At 39.1% G+C, this 15,779-nt stretch overlaps 1 protein-coding gene across 1 annotated transcript in view; it reads right to left on the bottom strand.

Moving 5' to 3' along the window:
* The window catches only part of KYAT3 (kynurenine aminotransferase 3), a 73,020-nt gene that overhangs the window by 15,846 nt on the left and 41,395 nt on the right, over positions 1-15,779 (bottom strand). The window contains exons 7-10 of the mRNA XM_039216630.1: positions 12,767-12,853; positions 11,057-11,182; positions 10,837-10,957; positions 3,007-3,083 (exon numbers count right to left, since the gene is read on the bottom strand). Coding sequence (XP_039072561.1) covers positions 3,007-3,083; positions 10,837-10,957; positions 11,057-11,182; positions 12,767-12,853 — 411 coding nt within the window. The remainder of the gene's footprint in view (positions 1-3,006; positions 3,084-10,836; positions 10,958-11,056; positions 11,183-12,766; positions 12,854-15,779) is intronic.

The following is a 15,779-nucleotide window of genomic DNA, read 5'->3' as shown; positions in this document are numbered from 1 at the left end:
AGAAAAAAAAAAAAGTCATTCACAGAATTATAGTTGAATTTCTAAGAACCTACATTAGATTGCATTAATGGAGGAACTGGCTACATGTAAGTGATTAAATTTAATGTGAATAACTGAGAATTAGTCATGACGATGCAAATTAAAAAAGAGGTACTGTAGGGGCACCTGAGTGGCTCAGTCGGTTACGTGTCCGACTTCGGCTCAGGTCATGATCTCACGGTTGGTGGGTTTGAGCCCTGCATCGGGCTCTGTGCTGACAGCCAGCTCAGAGCCTGGAGCCTGCTTCAGATTCTGTGTCTCCCTCTCTTTCTGACCCTCCCCTGCTCACGCTGTCTCTATCTCTCTCTCAGAAATAAATAAAACATTAAAAAATTTAAAAAAATTTAAATTAATTAAAGATCTCTAGATGAAGAGATTATGTTGGATTATTCACAGGCCTAATACAATCACAGGGCTCCTTGTATGGGAAAGAAGGTAGCAGGAGAGTCAGAATCATGTTAGAGTGATGTGGCCACAAGCCAAGGAATGTGAGCAGCCCCTAGAAGATGGAAAAGACTAGGAACAAATTCTCCCTTACAACCTCCAGAAGGAACACCAGAATGGAGACACCTTGTTTTTAGACTTGTAAGACCCATTTCAGAGTGTTGACCTCCAGAACTGTCAGATTAAACATCTGTGTTGTTTTAAGCCACTAAGTTTGTGGTAATTTGTCACAGAGAAATGGGAAACTAATGAAAAATTCATATAATATTGAAATGTTTGGCTTAGACCATGGTTTATTTAATTAATTGCCTATAGATGGATACTGACCATCCCCTATCTTTGGCAATAAATGGCCAGACACACACAGAGCTTCTTATGTATCCGATAACAGCAATAGGGTAAACTCCGGGGGATGGAGTACTGCTTTGGAACACAGGCACATCTATAATTTTGCTTGGTGTTGTCACTGTCCTTCACAGAGTCTGTTCTACTTTGCAATCCCACCAGTGTTCAAAGCTAAAACTTAATGTATTTAAACAAACTAAAAAACCATTCTAACACCTTGAGCAAAAGACCATGCTTCAACCCCAAATTACCATAATACCTACCTGTAAGGGCGTAGCACAAGTATAAATGGTGTTTTGTTGAACTGTCTGTAAATGTTTTATCAAATGATTAGGACCAATGGATCAGCCAAGCTGAAAAAGGGAAGAATGAAAACAAATTTCCAAAAGCCAATCTAACTGTATGTATTGAATCTAATTGAGTAGCTGTTTACTGTAATCATTAAAAAATTTTTTTAAATGTTTTATTTATTTCTGAGAGAGAGAGAGCATGAACAGGGGAAAAGGTCAGAGAGAGAAGGAGACACAGAATCTGAAACAGGCTCCGGGTTCTGAGCTGTCAGCACGGAGCCCGACATGGGGCTTGAACCCATGAACCGTGAGATCATGACCTGAGCTAAAGTCAGGTGCTTAACCGACTGAGCCACCCAGGAGCCCCTGTAATTATTATTATATATATGTAATTCTTAAATGTTCACTGTATGAAAGAAGTGCAGTATTAGTATTTGCTCATCATTTCAACTCTGTCCTTCTTTGGGAAAGTTTCTCACTGGAGTCACTAAACTCTGTCTTCAGAAAGTAAATAGTACCCACAATCATTACTATCCTTTTCTTTTCTTATTCATAACTTCTGATATCCTGAAGGTCTAAAAACTCATAACAAAGCTTATTTGAATTAGAAAAAAAAAAGTAACTCTGAATGAAGGCCTAAGGGACTCTTCCATAATTTAGTTCTGCAGGCCCCTTTTTTGATACTCCCTGCTTCTCGGCCATGTTTGGGATGGGCCCAGTTGGAAGACAGTCAAGTTTCGATTGGGTAAATTGTTAATGTATTACATAGTGCAGTGCTTAGGTACATAAATTCTCATGCTGTATTGCCTGGCTGGCTTGACTTTATTAGCAGTATAACCTCAGGCAACTTACTTAACTTCTCTTACTAATTTTATTGTCTATAAAATGGGGATAATAAAGTATACTCACTTCATAATGCCATTATGAGAATGAGCATATATAAAGCACTTAGAACCTGGTATACAGTAAGTGCCAAAATATTAGCTATTTTTATGTATTATATTTCCCCCCTTTTGTATTAATGTGCAATAATCTGAACATTATTTAAAAAGAAGAGTCCCATTGATTGGTTATTTATAAAATGAAAAATTGCTATTTTTCTGCCACTTGCAATGACCCGGATGGAGTTAGAGTATTATGCTAAGTGAAATAAGTCAGAGAAAGACAAATACCATGTGATTCCATATGTGGAATTTAAGAATCAAAACAAATGAGCAAAGGAAAGAGAGAGAGAGAGAAATCTAAAAAATGGACGCATACCTAGAGAGAACAAACTGAGTACTAGTGGACAGGAGTGGAAGTGTGGGGGGATGGGTTAAATAGGTGATGGGGATTTAAGAGGGCACCTGTGACGAGCACTGGGTGTTGTATGAAAGTGATGAATCACTAAACTCTATACCTGAAACTAATATTACACTGTATGTTAACTAACATTTAAATAAATAGCTTTAAAAAAATAAATAAATGAGGGGCGCCTGGGTGGCCAGTCGGTTAAGCGTCCGACTTCGGCCATGAGGCCGAAGGTGAGGTCATGATCTCAGTTTGTGGGTTCGAGCCCCGCTTTGGGCTCTGTGCTGAGAGCTCAGAGCCTGGAGCCTACTTCAGATTCTGTGTCTCCCTCTTTCTGACTCTCCCCTGCTCACACTGTCTCTCTCTCAGAAATAAATAAAAACATAAAAAAAAATAAATGATTAGGTCTCAAAAAAGAGAAAGGCCAACATGAAAGCTGAATGAGTAAGTAATAAGCAAATGATTAGTAGGTACAAAAACTTGGGTAAACTGACTATACATGTATTTAAAACACACACACACACACTCTCTTTCTCTCTCTCTCCCCAAGAAATAAAACACATGCCTGTTTTTAAGCAATTATTCTTTTGCATCTTACCTTCCAGCCAGTTACACTGAAAGTCTTTCCGGCACTTCCTATTGTTATTGTTCTCTCCCACATACCTGGAAATGTAGCTAAACCGGAAAAGGAAAAAAATAAGGCTAAATAATTGCTTTCCAATCAATCTATATACAGTATAACTTAAAAACATAAATGTATGTAGTATAGTATAGTCAGGAGATTTCAATAGGTTTTTAAAATATAATGTAACTTTAACCCAAACACAGTTGAAAATGTTAAAGTGCCTGAAAACACTGTATAATATGTGATAGATTAAATAATGTTAAGTAGCAAAATCATTTCCAGGGCCAGGGGTGGCAGAGGTGCCAGTTGGCAGCGTTGCGTGCAGTGGCCGCACAGCCATGGTGTGGCACCCAGCGCTCAGGGTCAGCGGTAGCTGTGTTCAGTATACTGTACTCTTCCTGTGGTGCCATTTTGATTGTGGTCCTGGCCATTGTTACTCCCCTCTATTCTGCCCATTTTCTGAGTCTATTTCTGTAATATCCCTAAGAGAATGTTTCTTAAAATGTGGCTTTCACACCAGAACTAGCGGAATCGATGGGGAACTTGTAAGGAAGGCAAATTATTGGACCACATCCTAGACCTCACTCACTCGGGTGGGTGGGCTCCATGATCTGTGTGTGCATGCATATGTGCGTATGTACGTGTTGTTTTGCTAACAATTTTAAGATATAAACCCCACACCATAAAATGTACTTATTTAAATGGTCTAATTCAATGGTTTTTAGTATATCTGCAGAGGTGGGCAACCAGTTTTAGAACATTTTTCACCCTAAAAGCCCATACCTTTTAGGCATCACTCTTCAATACCTCCATGGCCAATAGCACTAGAACTTGTGGTCTGAATGGAGTTTATTTGGCATATGTATTCTCTCCATAATGCACACCACAGCATGTCAGCACTGTGCTACGGGTCTATTTTAAACAGCAAAACCACCATGGAAAGGACGCTTGTTTACAGTATAAGCTGAAATAAGAAGGCACAGTGTTGCCTTGCTGACCTCAACTGAGAATATGCATATCTGGTGACTCAAATTTTTTGTCCCTCTTGGCACATCTGTGAATGAAGTGCTGTGAGTATTGACTTTGGAGTTACAAATATATATCAGCAAGTAGATGATTCACAAATATGGATTCCATAAATAATGAGAAATGACAGTATAAAGGTTTTCAAGTGACTGACATCTTAAATAAAATCATTCATTCATGTACTCATTTACTTATCAAACATTTATTACCAATGACCAGATGCCAGGGACTAAGCCAGGTCTAAAGGAAACAAAGATGAGAAAGAAGCAGTTCCTATCTTTGAGTTCCTATCTTTGTCTAGTGGGGGCAGGAGAAAAGTAAAACAGGCGTAATAGACCTGGAAGACCACGTAGAATTCTGCCAGTCAGAGAAGGGGAGGAAAAGTATTTGGGGCAAAGGGAATGCAGGTAAAGTCATTGAAGTATAAAATGCAAGAGCTGTGGGGCGCCTGGGTGGCTTAGTCGGTTAAGCGTCCGACTTTCGCTTAGGTCATGATTTCACGGTTCGTGGGTTCGAGCCCCACGTCGGGCTCTGTGCTGACTGCTAGCTCAGAGCCTGGAGCCTGTTTCAGTCTGTGACTCCCTCTCTCTCTGACCCTCCCCTGCTCATGCTGTCTCTCTCTCTCTCTCCTACAAATAAATAAAAAAAACAAAACAAAAAAAAAACATTAAAAAAAAAATGCAAGAACTGTGAATTCTGCCCACATTGGTAAATTATTCCCTTGTTAATCTTCTGAGAGTGCTACCTATGCTATTCTTTGTTCCTTTTTTTTTTTAACATGTATTTATTTTTGAGAGAGAATATGAGCAGAGGAAGGGCAGAGAGAGAGAGGGAGACACACAGAATTGGAAGCAGGCTCCAGGCTCTGAGAGCCCGACACGAGGCTTGAATTCATAAACCGTGAGATCATGACCTGAGCCCAAGTTGGTGCCTAACTGACTGAGCCACCCAGGTGCCCCCCTATGCTGCTCTTTGGATTCCTCAAGTAGTTTAGTTGTGAAGTTCTTCACATGCAATGCCATGAGTTTTTCACTTGTTTTCCAGAGGTACAAAAGATACTCTTGTATTGTTCTAAGAGTGCTAGTATACATAAAGAGAAAACAAATAGCCATTTTTGTATGGCCTAACCTACTTCTTAATCTTCTCATACACAAGTCAAGTGCCTACTAAAATGTTAGAAAGAAATTTCCAAAATGGACTTATATGTAATCTCAGTCCACTGTGAAATACCTGCCAATATTTGTAAAGGTACGAAAACTACATAAATTAGGAAGTTATAATTGTATTCTCTGTCAAGTAGAACAAAAACCAAAAATAATAAATGAAGAAAATATTTAGAGAGTCAATTCAAAGAAGGAATATTCTAACACTTGATATAAATACCATAAGTTTTGAGACATTTCTAGTTTCCAAAGAATTCCAAAAGAATACCATGACACATGTTCCACTTTCCTATTTGGCCAGAGAAAAATCTAAACTATGTATAATGCAGAGCATCGCCTCCTTCAAAGTAATAACATATATCCAAAACTAGGAAAGTCTATTAGTAAAAACAATATTTAGAAATAAGTTCTTTGAGGGGTGCCTGAGTGGCTCAATCAGTTAAGCATTTGACTTCTGCTCAGGTATGATCTCACCATTCCCAAATTCCAGCCCTGTGCTGACAGCTCTGAGCCTAAAGCCTGTTTCAGTCAGATTCTGTGTCTCCTTCTCTCTCTCTGCCCCTCCCCTGCTCATGCTATATTTCTCTCACTCTCAAAAATAAACAAACATTTAAAAACATTAGAAATAAACTCTTTGAAATTCAGAATTACCCAGAGAAATGAATACAATCCTAATGTGTATACATAAGTTATATCCAAAGGAAATGAAAACTACTCACATGCCAAATGTAGGTTTCATTCACAAAACATCAATGTAATATATAGGTATAATATTTTTTTGAAAAGAGCTAAGCAATTTTGATGGCTTTTTTAGCCATTTAAAAAAACGGATGTCTTTTTCCAAGCAGTAAGCTGATTAACTGAATAACTTACAAGGAATTTTATACTATTTGTCTAAATGCCAAAAGATTAGTATATCAATATAAATGTATTAATATATCTTTTTTCTAGGAGAGGTTTCTTTTGTTGACTGACATGTCATTTTACAGAAACCCAGAGACATCATTTGAATCAAAACTCTGATCCAAGAACAAATTCTACTACTTCAATATAAAGGGTCCTAAGGAATTTTTTTTAAACATCTGGATGTTCATGTCCTTTCCATCTAAGAGACTTGGGGAGCCACAGAAATCAAAGCAAACAGATAAAACAGAAGACCATAGCACTGTGTGTGAATCTACGAGGGGAAAAAAGTCTTTGCATGTCTGATTATTTTTAAAAAATGGTACCTAAGAGTGCCTGGCTGGCTCAGTTGGTCGAGCATGCAACTCTTGATCTAAGGGTTGTGAGTTCAAGTTCCACACTGGGCGTAGTGATCACTTAAAAAAACAACCTAGGGGTGCTTGGCTGGCTCAGCTGAAAGAGCATGTGGCTCTTAGTCTCGAGGTTGTGAGTTCGAGGCTCATGGTGGGCATAGACATTACTTACATGAATAAATAAAAATGTAAAAAAGAAAATTAATACCTAGTATTAGGTTTGTGTTTATATCTGAAAGGCAAGTGGCCTTTGCACTTTTTATTTATGACCCATGATCCTTAAATGGGCTGCAGCAGCAATAACAGTGATTTATAGGTGGCTTAGGCTTCAACAGAAGTCAGATAAAGATTACAGACAGGAGGAAGAATGCTACCCCAGGGAAAACGGCCTCAGTGAAAGCATAAGGATGATGCTAATTCATCCTTTATTGTGTTATATTAAAGAACTATCACACTCTGCAGATTGATGGAATAGCCACTTTGCATCTTTTGTGTAACAAAGTCCACTGTATTTGATATAATACCTAAGTTTTCATGGAACCAAACCACTCTCTAAATAATGATATAGCGAATTTATTTATTTTTTCTTGTTATAACTTTATGGGCTGTTATAACAACTAAAATATCTGAATTAAAAATATAGGCCTTGGGGCATCTGGGTGGCTCAGTCAGTTAAGCATCCAACTTCAGCTCAGGTCATAAACTCACGGTTTAGGAGTTCAAGCCCTACATCGGGCTCTGTGCTGACAGCTCAGAGTGTGCAGCTTGCTTCGGATTCTTTGTCTTCCTCTTTCTCTGTCCCTCCGTCACTCACACTCTGTCTCTTTCTCTCAAAAATAAATAAAGATTGGGGTGCCTGGGTGGCTCAGTCAGTCAAGCGTCCAACTTCAGCTCAGGTCATGATCTCGCAGTTCATGGGTCTGAGGCCCGTGTCAGGTTCTGTGCTGACAGCTCAGAGTCTGGAGCCTGTTTCAGATTCTGTGTCTCCCTCTCTCCCTGCCCCTCCCCCACTTGTGCTCTGTCTCTCTCTTTCTCAAAAATAAACTATAAAAAAATTAAAATAAAGATTTAAAAAATTAAAAAATATCTTTAGCAAGTAGTATAAGTTACATTTTACTGTGAAGGGTTTATCATATAATATGCAGTTTAAACAATAAAGGTCAAACAATAACTCTCAAGATCATTGGAAAAATATTGCTAAAGTTAGTTAACTAAAACTAAGAACTAGAGACATTATCACTTAGGAACATTTGTGTTGAGTACAAAATTATATTTATTCATGAGATAGATGCCTCTTCCTCTAATTGTTAAAAACTACAAAAAAGGGGGGCGCCTGGGTGGCTTAGTCGGTTAAGCGTCCGACTTTCGCTTAGGTCATGATCTCGCGGTTCGTGGGTTTGAGGCCCGCGTCGGGCTCTGTGCTGACTGCCAGCTCAGAGCCTGGAGCCTGTTTCGTAGTCTGCGACTCCCTCTCTCTCTGACCCTCCCCTGCTCACACTGTCTCTCTCTCTCTCTCTCCTGGAAATAAATAAAAAAAAACATTAAAAAAAATAAAAATTAAAAAAAACTATAAAAAAGGGAAACCTAGGTGGCTCATTTGGTTAAGTGTCTAACTTTGGCTCAGGTCATGATCTCATGGTTTGTGAATTCAAGCCCAGCAACAGGCTCTGTGCTGACAACACGGACCCTACTTGGGATTCTCTCTCTCTCTCTCTCTCTCTCTCTCCCTCTTTCTCTCACTCTCTCTTTCCCTCCCTCCCCACTGCCCACTCTCTCTCTCAAAATAAATGAATTTAAAACCTTTTTTTAATTACAAAAAAATAATCATTTGTCTATGTTGATCTCACTTTTGCCTGGAACAGTTCAATGACCTGAAGCAGAGGTCATCAACAAGAAAAGTGACTGAAGGCAAACGCTGATGCAGTTGTGAACTGCAAGAGCAGTTTGCTATGCTGAGGCACCACACCTTGCAAATCTCTGGCTGCCTTCTCTGTTTATCATTTCTCCCTGAGAAAATCCTCTTCCATGGGTTCCAGCCCCAACAAAATTTTGATGACTGCCAAAACTCTTTCCCCTCATAATTTGGTCCTGACTGTCAGGCCTATCATTCCACTTGTTTCCGGACATCTTCCCTTCTAGGTCTCACAGAGACTGAAACTTAGCAAGACTAAAGGAAGCATGAGAGGCAGGAATATTCCTTACTCCCCATAGATCTGCACCTCCTCTGTACATCCCCACCTCTGCTTATGGGCCTCCCCTCTGAGGGGGCCGGGCCAGAGACCTCAGAATCATACAGGCTGGGTCCCTTCCCACTTCAAAATGCTACACTCTGCCCTACTGTTTTGACTTCTAAATAGCCCACATGTGTCAACTCCACTGTTAGGGCATCTAACTCACTTCAAGTCCTCACCTGTAAGTGGTTCTTACCTTAAATAAACCTAGTCACGGAACTCATTCCCGTCTTGGCATGCCTCTTGAAGGAGTTCTCAAAGTATGCTTCACTGGAATTTTGGTGATCAAATTGATGTGTAGAATTTTTTTTACAAAATCAATCTTAAGTTTTCTTCCATGTATTTTTTAAGCACTTAAAGTACTACCATTTATCTGATAGTGTATGCTACCAACAGTGAAACAAATGAACATTTAGCAAGTGGCAACATCAGAAAAGTGCTGATGTGTTTATTTCGATGGATCTTTTTGACAAAAGTGCACAGAACTGGGACCTTTATATTGACTTCTTCTAATTATTAAGTTTCTATTAAGAAAATTGCTTGTAGTTTCGGGATGGAAAGCAATGTGTCCCTATTTCATGATGTGAACATTGTGGCTTGAAGGTGCTCTACACTAAAGTGAGTTTCAGAACCACTGGGCTCCTCAACAAGTTTAAACTTTGTTCTCATAATCAAGACTGTCAGAGTTATTCTACTTTCCCATTATCATCTGTGCCTGTTATAACACATCTCTATAAACCACTTGCCCTAACCTTAAGTATATCTTGATCTGTTAAGATATACTTGCCTCAGTCCATGTTAGTTTATCTGATAGGGATTTTCTTTCTACCTCTCTGCTCAACAAATTCCATCTTTTGCCCACTCTGTTGATCTCCTCAAGCAGCTGCTTTGTCCTCCATATTTCTACACTTCATAACGTACAATAGGGATAATTATGACATCGGCAACAACTATTTATATGCATGTGTGATAATTAAAAAAATTAATATTTTTGAGACAGAGAGGTAGAGTGTGAGCGGGGAAGGAGCAGAGAATGAGGAAGAAGCAGAATCTGAGGCAGGCTGTAGGCTCCGAGCTGTCAGCACAGAGCCTGACATGGGGCTTGAACTCAGGAACCATGAGAACATGACCTGAGCTAAAGTCGGAAGCTTAACCAACTGAGCCATCCAGGTGCCCCAACAAGTGTGCTAATTTTTTTATTTACTGATTTCTGCTACAGTGATTTTAGTTTTACTTTCCTTATCTTTTTCATATTTCCTATTCATTTATTCATCAATTACTTTCTGATTATCTAACATGTGCACAATCCTATCCTGGAAATTGTGGATTCAGATGTCACTAAAACAAACAAATATCCCTATGTTCCAGCAGGTTAGAAGTAAACTATACAGGTCTTGATATATATTATAATAGAAAAAACAAAACAGAGCAGAAAATTTTTAAAAAAGCAAAGCAAATTCTGGAAGAAAAACTTATAACTATCTTAAATGTGGCCATAAAAACTGGTATCTGAATAAAGCCCTGGGGAGCCTGAGCCATGTGGATATCTACAGGAAAAGTGTTTCCAGGCACAGAAAGGGCAAATGCAAAGACCCAAAGCCTGCAAGCCAGTATGTAGTCTAATAGCTGATACCAGTTCAGATAACCCCAGAAGACACTGAGGCACTTGTGAGAGAGATGGCCGGGTAGTAATGACAAAATCTCAGGCAAGAGCCAAGCAGCACTAGCTCACTCGCCCTGCAATTTTCTCCTGCTGACTTGGCATCTGGCAACTTGCTCAGCGGAGACAGGCAGCTTGGGAACAAGTAAGCTCCCTGTACCTTATGGACCATGCAGTAGATGCATTCTTGATAAAGAGCCAAGGATATAGGCAAAAGTATGACTTCTCTGGTTTCCTAGCTTTATAGTATGATCCAAAAATCTCTTCCCCGAAGCTTATACTGCTTGTCCCTCAGTCTGTTTATGAATTCACTCAAGCATCATTTACCCAAATCCCATTTAAGTGTTCATACAGACAGATACCCATTGCAAGGACTATTTTAAAGCTGTTCTGGGATGCTTTCCAATCAGATGTTCCACATGTGCCCAAACACATTTAGATTTGTGACTCTATGTAATAATCAGTACCTATTTTTACATGCTTATTTCCAGTATATACAAGCCATTCATAAACCTCATCACTGATGCATAGTGTGTCATATTTGATGCAAAGGTCAGCAATTACTTGGAGTTCTTCTTTGGTATATACCTATATGTATTAAAGAAAACAGAAGAGCAGAGCCAATTATGATTCAGCATGTGAGAAAATGATAGGTTGGAAGACTGTATAAAGAGATCAAAGACTCACCTTGCCAATGGGGTTATGTGGAGTGTTTAGTATAATAGCTTTGGTTTTGGAGTTAAATTTACTTGCCAGTTCTTGAGGATCCAATGTCCAGTCAGAACTAGACCATTTTTTCCCATCGACAGGTTTCTAAGTATGAAGAATCAAGATGTGATTTAATTCAATAAATTCATGTTACAAATAAATAACCTAATTGGGGGAGAAAACAGAGAAAGGCATGGCAAAGGTAACTGAATAAATGACTAACAAAGAAAATAACTAAGCTTTCATTCTGCCTTAAGAGCCCAAGAGGACTTAAACCTCATGGTCACACCTACTAAAGGGGAAAATAAACTGTCAATATAAATGGCTGTTAAAGTATGTACAGTCCTTCAAAGGAGCCAGCTATAACTATAGTTAACATGTCTGGTACTGTAACATATCTTGCTAATGCAAGATTCTGTGATTCACCTCAGTGTATTACTCACTTTAGTAAGATTTAAAAAAAAAATTTTTTTACTGTTTTATTTATTTCTGAGAGAGATAGCGTGAGCAGGGGAGGGTCAGACAGAGAGGGAGATACAGAATCTGAAACAGGCTCCAGGCTCTGAGCTAGCTGTCAGCACAGAGCCTGACGCAGGGCTCAAACCCACGAACTGCGAGATCGTGACCTGAGCCAAAGTCAGAAGCTTAACCGACTGAGCCACTCAGGAACCCCAGTAAGATTTTTTAAAAAGACAATAGTAGCATACTTATTAAATTCCTGAATATAATAGCAAAATTTAAAGAAAAATTACTTGATTCAAAATTCAACAAGCATTTATAGAGCACCCAGCATATACCCTACACTGTCAGCTAATGGGGAGCAGTGCTATAAAAGTGAGTTAGAAACGGTCTCTGGGGTGCCTGGCTGGCTCCGTTGGTGGATCATGAACTTCTTGGTCTCAGGGCTGCAGGTTTGAGCCCCATGTTGGGTGTAGATTACTTAAATAAATCTTTAAAAAAAAAAAAGAGGGGCACTTGGGTGACTGAGTCAGTTGAGCATCTTACTCTTGATTTCAGCCCAAGTCTTGATTTCACAATTCATGAGTTCGAGCCCCGTATTGGGTTTTGAGCTGACAGCATGGAGCCTGCTTGGGAGTCTCTCTCTCTCCCTCTCTCTCTACCCCTCCCTGCTCCTGCATGCTCTCTCTCTAAATAAATAAACATTAAAAATTAAAAAAGAGGAGCACCTGAGTGGCTCAGTTGGTTAAGTGTCCGACTTTGGCTCAAGTCATGATCTCGCAGTTTGTGAGTTCAAGTCCTATGTCAGGCTCTGTGCTGACAGCTCACAGCCTGGAGCCTCCTTTAGATTCTGTGTCTCCCCCTCTCTCTCACCCTCCCATGCTCGTGTTCTGTCTCTGTCTCTCAATAATGAATAAAAATGTTTAAAAAAAAACTTAAAAAAAATTTTAAGAAGAAAGAAAGAAAGAAATGGTCTCTGATCTGGTGGAGACAGATAACCACAAAAGATAATGTTACGTATAGTGTGAATGTTGATACAACAGGGACACATGGCAAATACAGGATGAAGTAGTAACAGCTGCCCTCTTAAAGACGTTGATTACCTTCAGCCATGGTAGAGATACATAGTAAATCCCAAATGTAATAAAGTAGAAACTTCATCAGTGACAAAGCAATTCTGCATGTTTTTCAAAGCATCTTAAAGTATGTGTATCACATTGGCAAACTTACAAATCTCAGGGGAATAAAAACAGGTGTTGCTCCAGCCATTCTCACCATGGGCTCATAGCAGTCATAGAAAGGCACTATTATTATGACCTAAAATAAAAACCAAACAAGAACATATCGATCATTCGTTCATTTAAAATATACTGTGTGCCTAGTACGTGTGAGGCAGTATACTACATGCTGAGATGCAGCAAAGGAAAAGCTGGCCTTCCTTGCTTTCATGAAAGTGGGAAAGGCCATGGAAGAGGCCTTAGAGATACACATGTCCAGGGAGTTCTGAGTCTCTTAATGAGATTTACAGAAGGGCTTATAGTGGGGATTCTTGAAATTATATGCAAAACTTTATATATGCCTAGGTAGATTTTTCTGGCGAAAGAGGCCATAGCTCCCATCACATCCTCAAAGGAATGTTCCAGCCAAAAACATGAAGAATTTCTTTAGATTTTAAGTGACAAACAAACAAAAATATAAGAGAGGGACGGAAGCAAAAGGCTATGAGGAAAGATAATAGCATTCCTCTCCATTATGGAGTACTAATTTATAAGTATTATCCCGAGAATAAAGATGTTTCTGTTTGGTTAAAAGCACTCCAAAACAAAGAGTGGATGCAGGCAGACTAGTTAAGATGCTACTGTTATTGTCTGATGCCCCTAATTTCCCTCTGGTGACCTATATTTATCTAGATTCATTATTTTTCCCGGACCCGTGAGATATATTCCTTGTTCCTTTGCCCCTGCGTGCACTCTCTCAATCACCAGGGGGCTGGCTTTTAGGTCAGTGGGCCAATCCAACCAGTCCAGCTGGTAATCCACTCACAGAGTACCAGCCTGGGTCTAGCATCCCTGATTTTTTACTTTTCTATAAGAAAAGTCTGAACACATAATTTATATCCATCATATTCAATTTTATTATCTTTTTCAACCAAACAATATTACCTAAAAGTTTCACTTTATTACAGTTTTAATATTTATTATCGTAATGGCTATTTGGGAGTCCACTGAATTCTAAAATAAATTTTCATCATTTGCTTATATAAATAACAATGCTATGTTTATTTGTGAGTATGTATAGTTTCTCTATTTTAAAAAAAATGTTTATTTATTTATTTTGAAAGAGAGAGGAAAAAATGCAAGAGGGGGAGAGGCAGAGAGAGGGAGAGAGAGAATCCCAAGCAGGCTCCACACTCAGTACAATGTGGGGCTCGATCCTACAACCGTGAGACCATGACCTGCACCAAAATCAAAAGTCAGATGCTTAACTGACAGAGCCACCCAGGCACCCCTGTATTTCTCTATTTTTAAATAGTTGAGGGGCGCCTAGGTGGCTCAGTCGGTTAAGCGGCCAACTTCAGCCAGGTCATGATCTCATGGTTCGTAGGTTCAAACCCCGCGTCGGGCTCTGTGCTGACAGCCGGCTCAGAGCCTGGAGCCTGTTTCAGATTCTGTGTCTCCCTCTCTCTCTGACCCTCCCCTGCTCGTGCTGTCTCTCTCTTTCTCTCAGAAATAAATTTAAAAAACATAAAAAATAAATTGTTGAATAAATTCACATGATTGCTATTGCTAGATTAAAGAGTATAAACATTTTTATGGCATGTTATACATACATACAATCAAACTGCTTTAGAAAAATTGGTTAACTATATTTCACAAGTCAATACTAAGTTGTTTTACTTAACTTTTGTTGGCTAAATTAGTGATATCAACCGTTGCTTCAAAAAAATTTTTTTAATGTTTATTTTTGAGAGAGGGAGAGATACACACAGGGTGCAAGGATGGGAGGGGCAGATAGAGAGGGAAACAGAATCTGAAATAGGCTCCAGTCTCTGAGCTGTCAGCACAGAGCTTGATGTGCGGCTTGAACCCCCAAACCATGATATCATGACCTGAGCCGAAGCTGGACGCTTACCTGACCTAATCACCCAGGCGCCCCACTAACTGTTCTAAATTTGCTCTTTTTACTGTGTATTTCTTATGATGTGAAGTCACTCTTCAAAGCCTTTATCAGCAAAGCCATGTAAGGCCGTTACATTCTACTAGTCATTCAACTCACACAGAGCACCTACTATGCAATCTGCTATGTTAGGTGTTAGGTAATGTGAAGGACAAAGAAATGAACTTTTTTCATTCCTTTTGAGAATGGATTTCTCCCTCAAGGGAACTGTAAGTTCTTGATTAGTCTCTGAAATTCTCAGGGACCAAGATGACCTATCTTTGAACCCTGGTGAGAAATCTAGTACCTGATTTGAAGTGAGAGATATAAAAGAAAATAACTGGGGAGGCAGGGAGGTAAAATTGAAAGAATATACTTGACACTCTTGGCTGTAATTTATTTTTATGATGGGAATAATTCCTCTCTCTTTCTGAAGAGTATTTATTGAGCACTCAGTATTTTAGGGACTGACGGTACAGCAATAAACTGGTTCTCCTGGAACTTACTTTCTACTGTGAGAGACCATAAACAAGAAAACACGGAAGTAAATTAGATAATTTCAGATAGTATTAAACACTACAAAGAAAATGAAACAGGTCAATGTGACAGAAAGTGACATGTGTGTAATTTGAAAACATCAGATCCAGTGATCAGATTAGAAAGAATAAAGGTCATGAGCTGAGCCTCTGGGATGCCCCAGCAGAGTAGAGAAAGAGGAAGCAACAAAGGATTAACAACATCAAAGAATGAGATAAAACTTTCAACTATTTTATAGGATTAAAGGAGATTATGTATGTGAAAGTAACTGCACTTCCTTAAGATGTTTCCTTAAGTAGCTTATTGTTGGGCATAGTAGAAAAAATTAGAGACATAAGAGAGAAACATAATACAAAGTAATAGAGGTATCTTTTATGTAAGAGGTACAGATAAAGTGCCATGAGAGCTCAAAGAAAGGAATTAACAACATAGATCATGGTAAATATTCAGCAGTGCCTCTCTGGAGCTTCCGAGGCCTATATTAGCAGAGTCATCACTTTTTTCTGTCACTATTGTAAAATATGTACGTTTTACAATACTACTGACCATC

This window comes from Hyaena hyaena, unplaced genomic scaffold (genome assembly GCF_003009895.1).
Source record: "Hyaena hyaena isolate Hyena2069 unplaced genomic scaffold, ASM300989v1 scaffold_648, whole genome shotgun sequence".
In the NCBI taxonomy this organism is placed as follows: Eukaryota; Metazoa; Chordata; class Mammalia; order Carnivora; family Hyaenidae; genus Hyaena; species Hyaena hyaena.
Note: the sequence above shows the minus strand (reverse complement) of the source record. Positions and strands in the feature narration are given on the sequence as shown.